The 12522-nt window shown below is 38.4% G+C and overlaps 1 protein-coding gene across 7 annotated transcripts in view; it reads left to right on the forward strand.

The window, feature by feature from the left end:
• Nucleotides 1-852: 852 nt before the first annotated feature.
• ACTN2 (actinin alpha 2) overlaps nucleotides 853-12522 on the forward strand; it is a 67679-nt gene continuing 56009 nt past the window's right edge. For 5 of the 7 annotated variants that reach the window (XM_050709626.1, XM_035558901.1, XM_035558926.1 and 2 more), the window contains exon 1: nucleotides 883-987. In XM_050709626.1, coding sequence (XP_050565583.1) covers nucleotides 883-987 — 105 coding nt within the window. Of the gene's footprint in view, nucleotides 988-12522 lie in introns of all 7 variants that reach the window. The other 2 variants (XM_035558896.1, XM_035558910.1) reach the window with 2 other exon arrangements.

A 12522-nucleotide genomic window follows, 5' to 3' on the forward strand; every position in this document is an offset into this window, starting at 1 on the left:
CTTGTTGTGCCCTTCTAGGTGTCTGCTTTTGGGGTGCACCGGGCATGTTTCCTGGACAAAAAAGAGCCACGTTGCTTTTCTCAGTTGTGATGCATACTTTCTCGTTTAACTCCCGACTTGATCTCCATGGCCACTGTTTCATCTCCCGGGTGTCCTTTTCTGCGTTGGCTCTGGTGCCCCTTAATCTGAAGAGGAAAGTGACAAGTGACTGAAGGGTCCCCACGGACGGATGACAAACCGCGTTGTGCTACGTTATCAAACCATACACGAGCCTTGAGAAATACAAGGAAGTAGATTAAAAAAAAAAAAAAAAAAAGGTCTCGTTAGGCAGACGGGCGGGCGGTAGTTTTTTGGTCAGAGCGGTTCCGCTGGCGAGTCCCGCGGCCCGCCCTCCCCTCCCGCTGCCCCCTCAGCGGCGGCGGCCCCAGCGCAAACCGCTCGGCACCTGCGGCGGGGCGGCCGGCAGGCCACGTGACAGCCCCGCGGCGATAATAAGCCGCGGCGATGGGCAGCGCCGGGCTTCTCCGGGGGGTCAGCCGCAGGGACCTGCAGCAGCACAGAGAGAGCGAGCGAGCGAGCGAGGGAGGGAAGGAGGAGAGGGAGAAAGAGGGAAGGAAGGAAGGGCACCACCGGTCAGTGCCTACCTGTCAGTTTCAGCCTCTGCTCTCGGCAAGACTCGTCGCTATTCACACCCTCTCTCCTTGGAAAAGGAAAAGAAAAAAAAAATCAACACTGCTACCTACGACCCATCAGCAACTAAACTGAACTTTAATATATATATATATATATATATATATATATATATTTAACTGTAGTAGAAGCCACAGCAGTTGAAGTTGATCCCTGGGTAGAATGAACAGCATGAACCAGATAGAAACAAACATGCAGTACACCTACAACTATGAAGAAGATGAGTACATGACCCAAGAAGAAGAATGGGACAGGGACCTACTCCTGGACCCAGCATGGGAGAAGCAACAAAGGAAGGTCTGGAAATAAAGTCATGTGTGTCTGTATATGTGCATCTTTGTGGAATTATGGCCTCTCTTGTAGCCATGCTACATCTGGAATTGCAGGGTTGTGCAGTAAGGGGTTCTTATTTTAGGAGGGAGTGTGTATTTTCCATTGTATAAAGCATATATGTTATGTATATCATATTTTGAGGAAAAAGCACACAATTTTTGGATTCTGAATTGAAACCTATGTAAGATGACACTTATTAATGAGAGTCAGATGTGTCTTTTTATATTTTACTGGCAATATTTTGTCAGTACCTCTACATTTATATATTAGTTGTTGATAGAGATTCCAGTGATTTTTAACTTCACTTCCTGGGTCTTCCTTTCAGAAAGCAGTTTCTGAATTGATGTATGTGCCTGATTGCTTCTCAAAAAGAGTAAATTGCTATTGTAGCCAGGGTGATGCATGAAATTGTTCAAATTTGTGCAAAAAAAAAAAAGTTTACTTGCAGTGTTTCTGAGAGAGACTGAGAGATCACTTTCAAAACTGATCTGGCTGCTCAGCTCATGTTATAACTTAGTCTTGAATGCAACTGACTGTTACAAAGAAAATATTGCCTAGAAATGTATTCAGGATAGGTATGGATAAGTGTATTTAATGAGCTAGGTTCCCACGTGCCATTCACTGTCTGGGTAAAAACATATCTGTAAACTCCTTGGAATATATTATTGTAGAGGAAATACTTCTCATCTTTTAGGTATAGGAAAACTATTGTGTCACCAAGCACTACCTATGCCTTGTTTCTGAACATAGGCACAGATTATAACTCTATCACTCTTCTTGTCAATGGTTTGGTACTTTAGTAATTTAAGAAAGATCTAATTTCAGAAGACTGAGTTTTAAACAGCACATGGAAGAGAGAGATGTGAAATATAATAAAGGATTTGGTACTTCCTATGTAAAAGGTGATGTTGAAGTCACAGTCAACAGATCTGGGATTAAAAGGTTATCCGCTGGTTGCAAGAAGGAAAAAAAGGGAAGGAAGGAGAGAGAGAATCAGAGCTCTAAACTCAGGTGGTGTGTGTTTTTGCTATAGGTGAGCAGCTCACTCCAAAAACTTAAGTAGAAATTAACAAGTTCTGTGGAATTTGGTTATGGTAATATTTAGCCCATGTCAAATCAAGAAATCGAGAAAATACAGTTGCAAAAATTATATCTGAAGACAATCTGGCCCACTGTTACAGTCATGGCTTCTATATGACCATAGAAGTAAGAGCTGTTAGAATTGTTGGTCGCCAATGTGTTTGCTTTTCCATTAAAATTGGTAGAGCCAGTATTTTCCTCACAGTTTTTACTTGTAGCCTTCCTCCTGGTTTGAGTTTGTGCATTTCATTTTCCTGTATTCACATCTGTTTAGATTCTGGTGTAGTGTGATAGTGTGAAAAGTTTAGGGCTAGGTTGAAGTTTATTTTTCTTGATCAGCTTTTCTTGACCAGCTGCTGCAACTCCTAACCAATTATTACACATGAACAGTGATGTCCATTTTACTTTTACACTCTTTAAATGGTGAATTTAGATTTATTTTTATGTTTTATAATTGAGGATGAAAGTGATATCAGAATTAAGGATTTGAAATTGCTCAGCTGTAATGCATTGTGATTACATATGATGAGGATTCAATTGTCCAGCATTTCAGACAATGCTGTGTTTTCAAAATAAAGAAATAATGGACAGAGTAGTCAGTATTCTAATGTAGTTTTCCTAGAATGCAGATAAATAAGAAGAGAATTTGAATTCTGTAGGCTTTCTTTTGTTGCAGTAAATTGCAGTAAATCTCTTGACTTTTACAGAAGAGCAGGGAGTAGTTGATATAAGACCCCACTGCAAAGTCTTTGTCTCCATTCCTCTAAACAGACAGTGCTTCAGCAGAGTCTGCTTTCCCCATTGACAAATGAAAGCTTACTTCCATAGAACAGAGAGCCAGTACCTTTGCTACTTTGTTTCCTGTCCCCAGTGCTTGTTTTTAGTATTTGTTACCGCATTTAAGTAAAATTTAGGAAGGGGATCCTCATTCCTTGCCTTGGAAAGGAGTCTGAATTTACTATTATGTGGAAAATAAGTAGTCTCATGTAAAGGTCCTGATAAACTTTTTTTAAGATTTCAAGGCTTCTATCTTTTTCTAAAGACAGTTGCAGAAAGTACGTTCTTTATTACCTTATTTATTAGAAAAAGATTGCAGATACATGGGCACTGATCTCTGTTCAGACTGGTAATATAATACAGAAAAGTGATCTCAGTGGAGCCCTGGCAGTTGGCAGCGTATATTTTCTATTAGACAGTCTTGGAACACGCCAAAAATAAATGCCATTGTTTCTATTGTGGGCTGCCCTCTCCAGACTTGCCATTTCAGTGATATGCCTGGTATGAGATCTGTCAACAGATGCTGGTAACACATGATGACGTCCATAGGATTACAATGGATGTGACACCTAATTATAACCATGGTTCATAGAGTATTATGGTCTGCTGTAATCCAGTCTCCTTGGTGGCTGCAGGTGTCAGAATAAATATGAAGTATACTATATGAAAGGAGGCTCACTAGTAGCTTAGCTGTGTCTCTCTGAATGTTAACAACAATTTAAATACTTTGGTTAGGGTAACATTTAGCCCGTGTCAAATCAAGAAATGAAGAGAATACAGCAATTTGACCATTTGGTGCATTAGACGCTATTAGTAAAAACTTAAGATTGTATGGTTGGAAACTTCAGATAGCAAATTTAAAGAAAGACTAAACAACAAAATAGTTTGTCTTCATTGTATTTTGGATGGATGTGCTATATTCAGTAGGAACTAATTAGAGAACAACAGCCTTTTGAGCATGTTGGTGGAAACCATGAGACTGGAAGCTTCTGAAGTCTACTGCTTAACCCAGTACACTTCCACTGGCCATGTGTTTATAGACAGCAGTTGAAAGATCTTTGGCAGTGGCCCCTTGTTTCTTCATTACTACACGGAAATCAGAAAGTTAAGTCTGACTGGCCAGAGGTGGTGGGATTGTCTTCTTGACTCTGTAACCTTAGGCTAAGTCAGTTAACCTCCTTATACCTTTTTAACCAGTTTTCCTACTGGTTAAAAAGAGGACAAGAGTGGTGATTTCTGAACAACTTATAGAAGTAGTTGGTTTTATGGTATGTCAGACTGGTCATTAGCCCTCGTTCAGTCACTACTGTGCTGGATTGGAATGGAATTAAAAATCATGTTAGCTCCTAGTGGAAGACTTAAAATATGCTATCTCTTCTCTCCATGTTATATTTTTCTCTTAACTTGCAAAAGAAGTTTGACAAATTCTGCAAGCCTTTTAATTTTCACTACCCCATATTTCAGTATAACTTTAACATAGGAAAATACAATATCCTTTAGCTTAGGAAACCTAGAACAACTTTACTTAAAATGCAAATATACTGTATTGTTTGCAGCATGTCTGAACTGCCAACACTGTTTAGCAAGTTGTTAAACAGTACTTTTTCTTTCATTTACATTTTCAGTGTGACCTATACGGATTTATCTGCTTTACCTCCTTTGGCTGGTAATACAACCCCTGTTGTCCTTGGAAAAAAAAACACCAAACAAAAAAACGCCAAACTAAAAAAAGAATATATAAATTTAGAAGCCACAACTATATGGCAAATTCTTTGGAAGAAGAGACCAGGACTATGTATTATGGATAAAATGCTTCTTTTCCTTGTGTTGGCACAACTTCATTAAGTTCAGCAGATTAGAGAGGTTCACTGCAGCCTGAAAGAGAAATTGACCTTGTGTTCAGTCTGACTTCAGTGTCTATAAATAGAGTTACAGTCAGTGTCCCGGATTCACTCTGAAGTCTGTGTGGTCTTCTATGGATGGAAACTAAATACATTTCTTATCAGAAACCTCTTCCTGGAAGAAAGTCTACTGGTGAATGAGAAGACAGATAACTAGTAGAGGCAAATGTCTTCATTCTTCAAACAGGAATAGGAGAGAAATGATCAAGCTTGAATTAATGAAAAATAAATGTGAGGCAGAAAAACATTGGCAGGAGAGGCTGGATGCCACCAGTAAAGTTCAGTTCTGTAGAACCACGTCCTCATGGATTTACAGGCTCAGGGCTGAAGTAATTGGCATGGAGAATATGGCAATATCTATTTTCTATATATATTATTATATTATATATTATTATATATATTATATTATATTTATATTATACATAATATAATATATATAATTATTATATTATATTATATTATATATTATATATTATATATATTATTATATATATTTTAGATTCTATGGAAATAATCAGTGGTAGTTTTTTTTGTTTGCCTTTTTTTCAGACTGTACAAAATTCTTTCCTCAAATAATTAGCCTTGGGATTAAAGTCTCACAGCACATACAACAGTCCATCTCTTGAGGTTTTTCAGTGAGGTGACACTTTTTACCTATGTGGAATCCCAGTGGGATTGTTGAGAAGCTACAGAGATTCCTTTCTGTAAGTGAGCACCAAGAACACGATCTACACAAACCAGCAGTGAACGTAGGATTGTGAGGGAGGGAAGAGGTACACTTCTCTTCCCTCCCTCACGAAGTTGTAGTGTCTCTAGTCCTATGGAGAGTTGCAATGAGGGTAGATGAACTCTGTATGGAAATATGGATGAGTTTACCCCTTGCCCTGTATGATTGGCCTCTTAGAGATTAGTGCTAGTTAAAATAGTAACATGTTAAATTCCTCTTGCTGATGTTAGTTGCATGGAATGGTGTTTGAGAAGAGCATGCTGAAAGCATAGTGGAATGATCATATTTTGTCAAGGTGCTTCGTATTCTGTCTTGGAAACTATCCATGAAGCATGCAGCTGAGAGGGCCCTGAATAAGGTGGTGCTTATATATGAAGGAAAATGCAAGTAAAGCTATTATGAAATTCACATATTAAGAAATGATTATGGAGGTAGATTTTTAGAAAGGAAAGGTTTTCTCTATCAATACCAAATGTGAGGAATCAAGATATTACTAAACATTATTTTATTTCTATTTAAACTCAAACAGCCCCCTCAATGTTGACCCATTGCAGGCTCTATGCTTTTGTCAAATGAAGAATTTCTACAATTCCAGTTTAACTGTTAATTGCCACCCATTCCCAAATATCTGCCAGAAACAAAACTGTATGGTTCTGAAAAGAAGTCGTAGAATCATAGAACCACAAAATGGTTTGAGTTGGAAGGGACCTTAAAGATCACCCAGTTCCAACCCCCTGCCATGGGCAGGGACACCTCCCACCAGACCAGGTTGCCCAAAGCCCCAGTCAACATGGCCTTGAACACCTCCAGGGATGGGGCACCCACAGCTGCTCTGGGCAGCCTGTTGCAGGGCCTTACCACCCTCATAGTAAAGAATTTCTTCCTAACGTCTAATCTAAATCTACCCTTTTTCATTTTAAAGCCATTCCCCCTTGTCCTATTGCTACGATCCCTGATAAAGAGTCCTTCCCCATCTTTGCTGTAGGGGGGGAGGGCTTTTATAATGTCTCCCCAGAGCCTTCTCTTCTCTAGGCTGAGCAACCCCAACTCTTTACCTGTCTGATAAGAAACATTTTGTAACATGAAACAAAGCCTACCAGCTTCCTACATACACTCAGATATGTAGCACAGCTTCCCCTGAAATTTGTATGGTGAAATGTCTTCAGATACCCTGATCCTATTAGTAACACAATAAGGATTGGAAGAAAGTGTGGATCTAAGTGGATTTCCATAAGCTGCAACCAAGGTGCTTAAGGGCTAGAGGAAAGCTGTGTGTTAAGCGGTAGACTTAGCTATAATCTCTTGGGGAAGGAAGGTCTGCATCTTTTGCTCTGGATCTGTGTTTGGGTCATTGGAGAGCTGAATAGAGAAATATGGGAGGTATTTGCTAGCAAGAGCACTGAGGGTCCTCAACCCTCAAACTAAGACAGCTTTGCAAGCTGAACTTTGTCTGCTTTTTGCCAATGGGGCAACACAGTTCAAAATTTTCCACCAAAGCATATCCACTGTCTTACAAGTAAGACAAAGGGGTTTCATCACTGTGATGGAAAACTCAGATACCAAATGCCTAACATAAATTCAATCACTGTTGCACAAATTCAGACCTGTGTACTGATGTTTAGTTTAGGTAGTCATTTCTGTATTGCACTGATTAAATTTCAGTGAGACTGAGCAAAAGGATTTTCTTTACTTGTGAGTACTATATAGATATTGGTAGTATTTCAGAAATCGTGCTACAGAGTCTGCTCATGGGAGAATGCATTTGATTATGCATCTGAAATGCAGGTGGACGTTATCAGTGAAATTTCACTTGTGAAAGTGATATAGAATTAGGTAAGAATTTGTGCTGCTTAGCTTTGTCCAGGTAAAAAGAGGTCCCTCCTGAATGTTATTTTATATTCTTGCAAGCAAACAAATATAAAAGCGTTCATATAGTTGGCAAAGTAGAGTCATTTTGGATGGTTTTACTGCTGAATAAAATATTTTCTGAGCCCTGATTGCCCAGATGAACAATGTGTAACTGATGTGCTGTACCTCTGTTGGGAGTGGTGAAATGTTGCTGAGTGAGTGAATACATCTTATGTGGCTATATATTTTTCCTCTCAGTTGATACCAGTAGGAAAACATACTCACATTGGGCACTCCATTTCAATCTCATAAGAGTGTGTGACGTTTGTTCTTGTAATATTACTGGATTTGGTGGGTTTAAATATGCCTCGTGTTGAGAGACTGAAGCATGGAGGTTATCATAATCTTCACCGGTGCTATACAATGCCCTTTTTTCTATCTAATAAAATTAGATAGCTCTTTAAAGAATAGAAGTCAGCTCTTTCCACATCATTTAACCAGCAAGTACAATGTAATGATTATCCTCTGTGACTGTTTCTGTACATATTCTTTAGAAGCTCTTCCTGCAGGCACTACAAGTACCTCTTCAATACAAACTGGGATAGCACGGTCCTCGTAATCCTCAAACTACTGCTGTGAGAAGATAACAGGGCAGGTGCTATTGCAGTAATGATTTTCCTCTGTTACTGTAAATGCTGCAACAAAAATAGAGGTGGAAGACTTTGAAATACAATGTTCACCTTTTATGAAAGTGATTACTTGAAATAGTAGCTTGTAGAAATACATTTCATTCTTCAGAAGGCCCATCCAGAGGGAAGCAGAAGCTACCAGTTGTCTGGCTAATGATATTTAGTTTGTTTTTACATTTGGACCTTGAATTCCCACACATACTCAGGTGACAAAAGTAGTCCTGAATTTATGTTCTTAGTGCAAAAGTGGGTGCTGCCGCTTCCAATTTTCCCTGCTTCTGAGTTATAAGGGCATATCGCTTGGTCCATGTATCTCCAAAATAAGGTTGTGTTACTTGTGTAGAGGCTTTAAAGACGTAAAGTACTAAGTGTTAATTGTACTAGGTGTGAATAAGATACTCTGTTTGCTTCAAATGTTTCTTCCCACCTGCTCTTAACTGTCAGAATCTTTTCAACTTGAAATGTAATAGCTGTTGTGTTTTTTTTCTTTAAAAAACACAAAAACTGTAAGCAAAAGCGGTCCAGCCATCCATTACATTGATAACAACTATCAGAACCTAACTCAGAGCACATGGCTTCTACTCTGAACTGCTCCCTGGAACATCGTTGCTCCTCTCCACTACCATAGCAGGAGTCTGCGGAAAGTGACTACCCTAGTCTAAAAATAACACCCCTGATTACTCCTTAAGCATCTAAGGAAATGCTCGTATGTTTATAGGTGTTGAACACCCAGGCATTTCCAATGACGTCAGAAGGAACTGCAGTCTTATTTTGCACCTCTGAAAATCATTCCGCTATTTTGGCACTCACCAAAAGGCCTAGCCATCTAACATTAAGTGATTTTTTTTTTTTAAACTCAAGTGAAGTGTAATCTCGGTTGCAAATTTGCTTTTCACTGCTGCAAGAATTACGACATTGCATGCTTGCATATGAGCTAGAAGAAAACAGAAGCTCAGTTGCACTGAATGCAAATAAAAAATTACATGAGTGATTGTGTAGCTTTGGTGTGTTATTTCACCTAGATGAGTTTCTTTAGCCTACAGACAATATCTGTAGTCCAAATCTGTTTCCAGCTTTACTCTGGGGTGTAGTTCCACCGTACATTTTCTTTGGTGAAGCAGCTGTCCACCTTTGACTCTACTTTTCTGTGGACTTACAGTCCTTTTTGTTTGTGGGTACAATGATCTTCTGCTGTATACCACATCACTGAAATAATTTGAAGTAACCCCGTTCCCCTGGTTCTTACCACTATTTAAATACAAATCATTTCAGTAATGTAGTTTGCAGGGCAGCCTCACAAGCAGTTGTAGCCATACATGTATATATTATGTATAATGCACATATCATGTAGCTGGCATAGGTATTAAAAGATAAATAAAACACCATATGAGGCTGAAGATTGCTTGCTTGCCTGTGGCCTTCACTTCCATGACCAAGCACAAGTCCCAGTGTGGTTCTGGTGTCTAGTAACTTGGCATATAGGCTAGAGAGGAACTTTTCATTGTATAATTGGGAATTAAAGCACATTTTTTTTTTCTCTGTAAGAGTGTCACCTGAGACTTTGGTGTAGACTAAAAGTGAAATTAGATCTGGTGGTCTTCAAATCTGCCACATAACACAGTGCAGAGACATAATTTACTGTGTAAATATCTTGGGGTCTGACTGACTTTTCTCCATCATATATTGGTGTCAGGGCCTTAAAACAAAGATGTGTGTGCAACTGAAAACCTTTCAGAATCTGTTTTAATTTTATCAAAAATACAGAAGACATTTTTATGTTTACGGAAATGCTCTAAAGAACGTGGATAAATTGGTGAAGAACATACTTTCATCCCCCTCAAATTGACTGTGTTGACCAATTTATGATAGATTTACTTACAATTTACTTACTCACCTGGCAATGTGGTATATAATTAGTGGATAAAGATAGCACGGTGAAGAAAATCAACAGAGAAAGCAAGGGAAAGACATTTGGAAATCCAGTCAACTAAATCCTGGATTAGCCTACTTTAATTAATCCTTCTATTTCCAGAGGACATACCTTTACTTCCTTCCATACTATAATGTGAGAATGTTTCTTTCATCTCATTCTAGATTGAATTTGATCATTTAAATATCTATCTGCTGAAACAAAAATGTTAGCCAGCACTACCTGTGATAGTTCAGGAACTCTTAAGAAACCAGGAGGACAATAGGGCACAGATGGTGGAAGAAAGACCTGAGACTTGAATGGAGAATGGGAAATACAGTCTCATAAGAAGGCTCATTTGGCACTGATAGGGCAGTGGTAATGCATTTTCATTGCTTAATATACTTGAGAGAAAGCTTCAAGCAATATAAAAGGCATGTGCTTCACCTGCAGTTTTGTCCCTTGCAGATCTATCACAGTAGTTGTGGTGCTTTTTGGATTACCTATATTCCATTTTTTAACTCCGCTGGTAGTGGCAAATATAACAGAGATTATGCTTTTATTCTCTAATAGCAAAGATGTGGCCAGTCATACAGCTGGAAAGAATATAGAGGGAGATAAACCCCAGAAAATTGGCTGTCCTCAACCTTTTTATCATTGCTGAAACACTTCCCTTCAAGCCTGTTGGCATTTTCACTGTGAATTCCTTTTCTCCTGATGGACAGCAATTTTTGAGATATAAATATATATTTTTATATAAATTCAAAGTTGCAATCTTTATTGCATGGGTGATAGTCTATTAAAGCTTTTATAAAAAATTGGTACAATATTTCTTTGCTGCACTCAACTTTTTGCAGTGTACTGATAAATATAGTGCTCTGACAGTTGGGTATGAACTGGTTTGTTTGGAGGTATGGGTTGCAAAGAGCTTCATGGTGTAAAGCACTTTGTGATCAGGAGTACTGTGTAAGATACTAGCTACTATAGCTGTACTACTACAAGTTGCAATGTAGAATTACTTGGTTTTGTACTGTAAATTCAAGCTCTGCAAAGTGCAGTGTATTGGAACAGGGACTGTTTGGTTTGCATGCTCTAAGGTTAGACTACAATATTACAGAAAAATGCTGTCCTCAGGTTCAGCTGGGGTTCTGAACGCTCCTGGTCAGGCTGTGAGCGAGTACTGTGTCTCTATCAAGGCATAGGTCCTTGTGGGTAATGCTTCTCTGTTTCTGCTAATTTCATTAGGAGACATTTTGAAGTGAAAAATTTGGTTGTGTTGCATATAAAAAAAAATCTACCATGTTTTGTTGATTATTAAATACTAGAACAATATGGCCTACTGAAAGAGATCATATATGTAAATTTTTTCTCCAACGGGAATACAATATCAACATATGAAAATAAAAGAAAATTCAGTAGCCAAAAGTAGATCATACAAATCTTTCCACTTGTACTCTTCCGTTAGTCCTTTTTTGTCTTGTTTTTAAAGCTTTACTCCTGGCTAATTCTGTGGTTCAGAATGTGCTTGATTCACACCTATTTTTTCACTGGGGTTTGTTTTTTGAGGCTTTTGAAGTAAAATTTCTTTCACTTACTACAGTATTTTAAATTTGCAAAATGTACATAGGACTGTAAGACATTGCACAATCAATTGTAGGAATGAACAGAGCCCTCTTAATGCTGCAACTGGAACTCTCAGTCTGTGGGGATGTTTATATTTTACCTCTATTGTCAGGTAAGGATTTTGTACAGAGGCATAAAGAGGTTTGACTACTTGAAAGAAGTTGTACAAAAAACTTTGGATGAATAAGGACTCAAATGCTGAATTTTTCAATGTCTACTCACTGACTTTCACTCTCATTAGAGAAAGCAAGTTAATATGGGACAATGTAACTCAGAAATCTGTTAGTAATTTGATAACTTCACAGATTATACCATTTATTTTCTATTCTGTAGTGCTAATCTTGTACCTCGAGCATTTTAATGCATCAAATAATGGCATGTATTCCAAAAAATACTGAGGTATTAATTCTGTTTGACAAGGGTCACCAGGAGATATTATCTTATATTAACATACCTGTTGCTTTACATAGAAGGCAGAGAGAGTCATTAGGAAAGTAGTATACAACTGTAAATTACACGATACGTATTGTTAATGAAGTAGGAGGGAAGATGGAAAGATGGAAGATGGAAAACTAAGATCATTGCAAAACACTAAGGGATTTGCTCCCTGTTACTCTATCTAGCAAGAATAAATTATATAGAGCTGCTATAGCACAGCTGGATGTGACTTGTGGACAAAGGCTTATCAAAGAGGGTGTCACCTGGATGCTGGCTGTGCCCAGCTTTTTTCAAGGATTCATGCATATGATGTGAATAAACAAACTAAACTGCAAAAACAGTTGTTCCGCTCCAAGAGAAAGCTGCCGTGCAAAACCCCTGCCCTTTGTCACTATTTAGCAAGGTGGTGAAAACATTAATTAAAAGTCTTTCAGTATTGCAAAGCTGTCTACATACAATATTTTATTAGCTCCAACACCCCAACACATGATGAAAAATAGTCTTGTC

This window comes from Cygnus atratus, chromosome 3, assembly GCF_013377495.2.
Source record: "Cygnus atratus isolate AKBS03 ecotype Queensland, Australia chromosome 3, CAtr_DNAZoo_HiC_assembly, whole genome shotgun sequence".
NCBI lineage: Eukaryota > Metazoa > Chordata > Aves > Anseriformes > Anatidae > Cygnus > Cygnus atratus.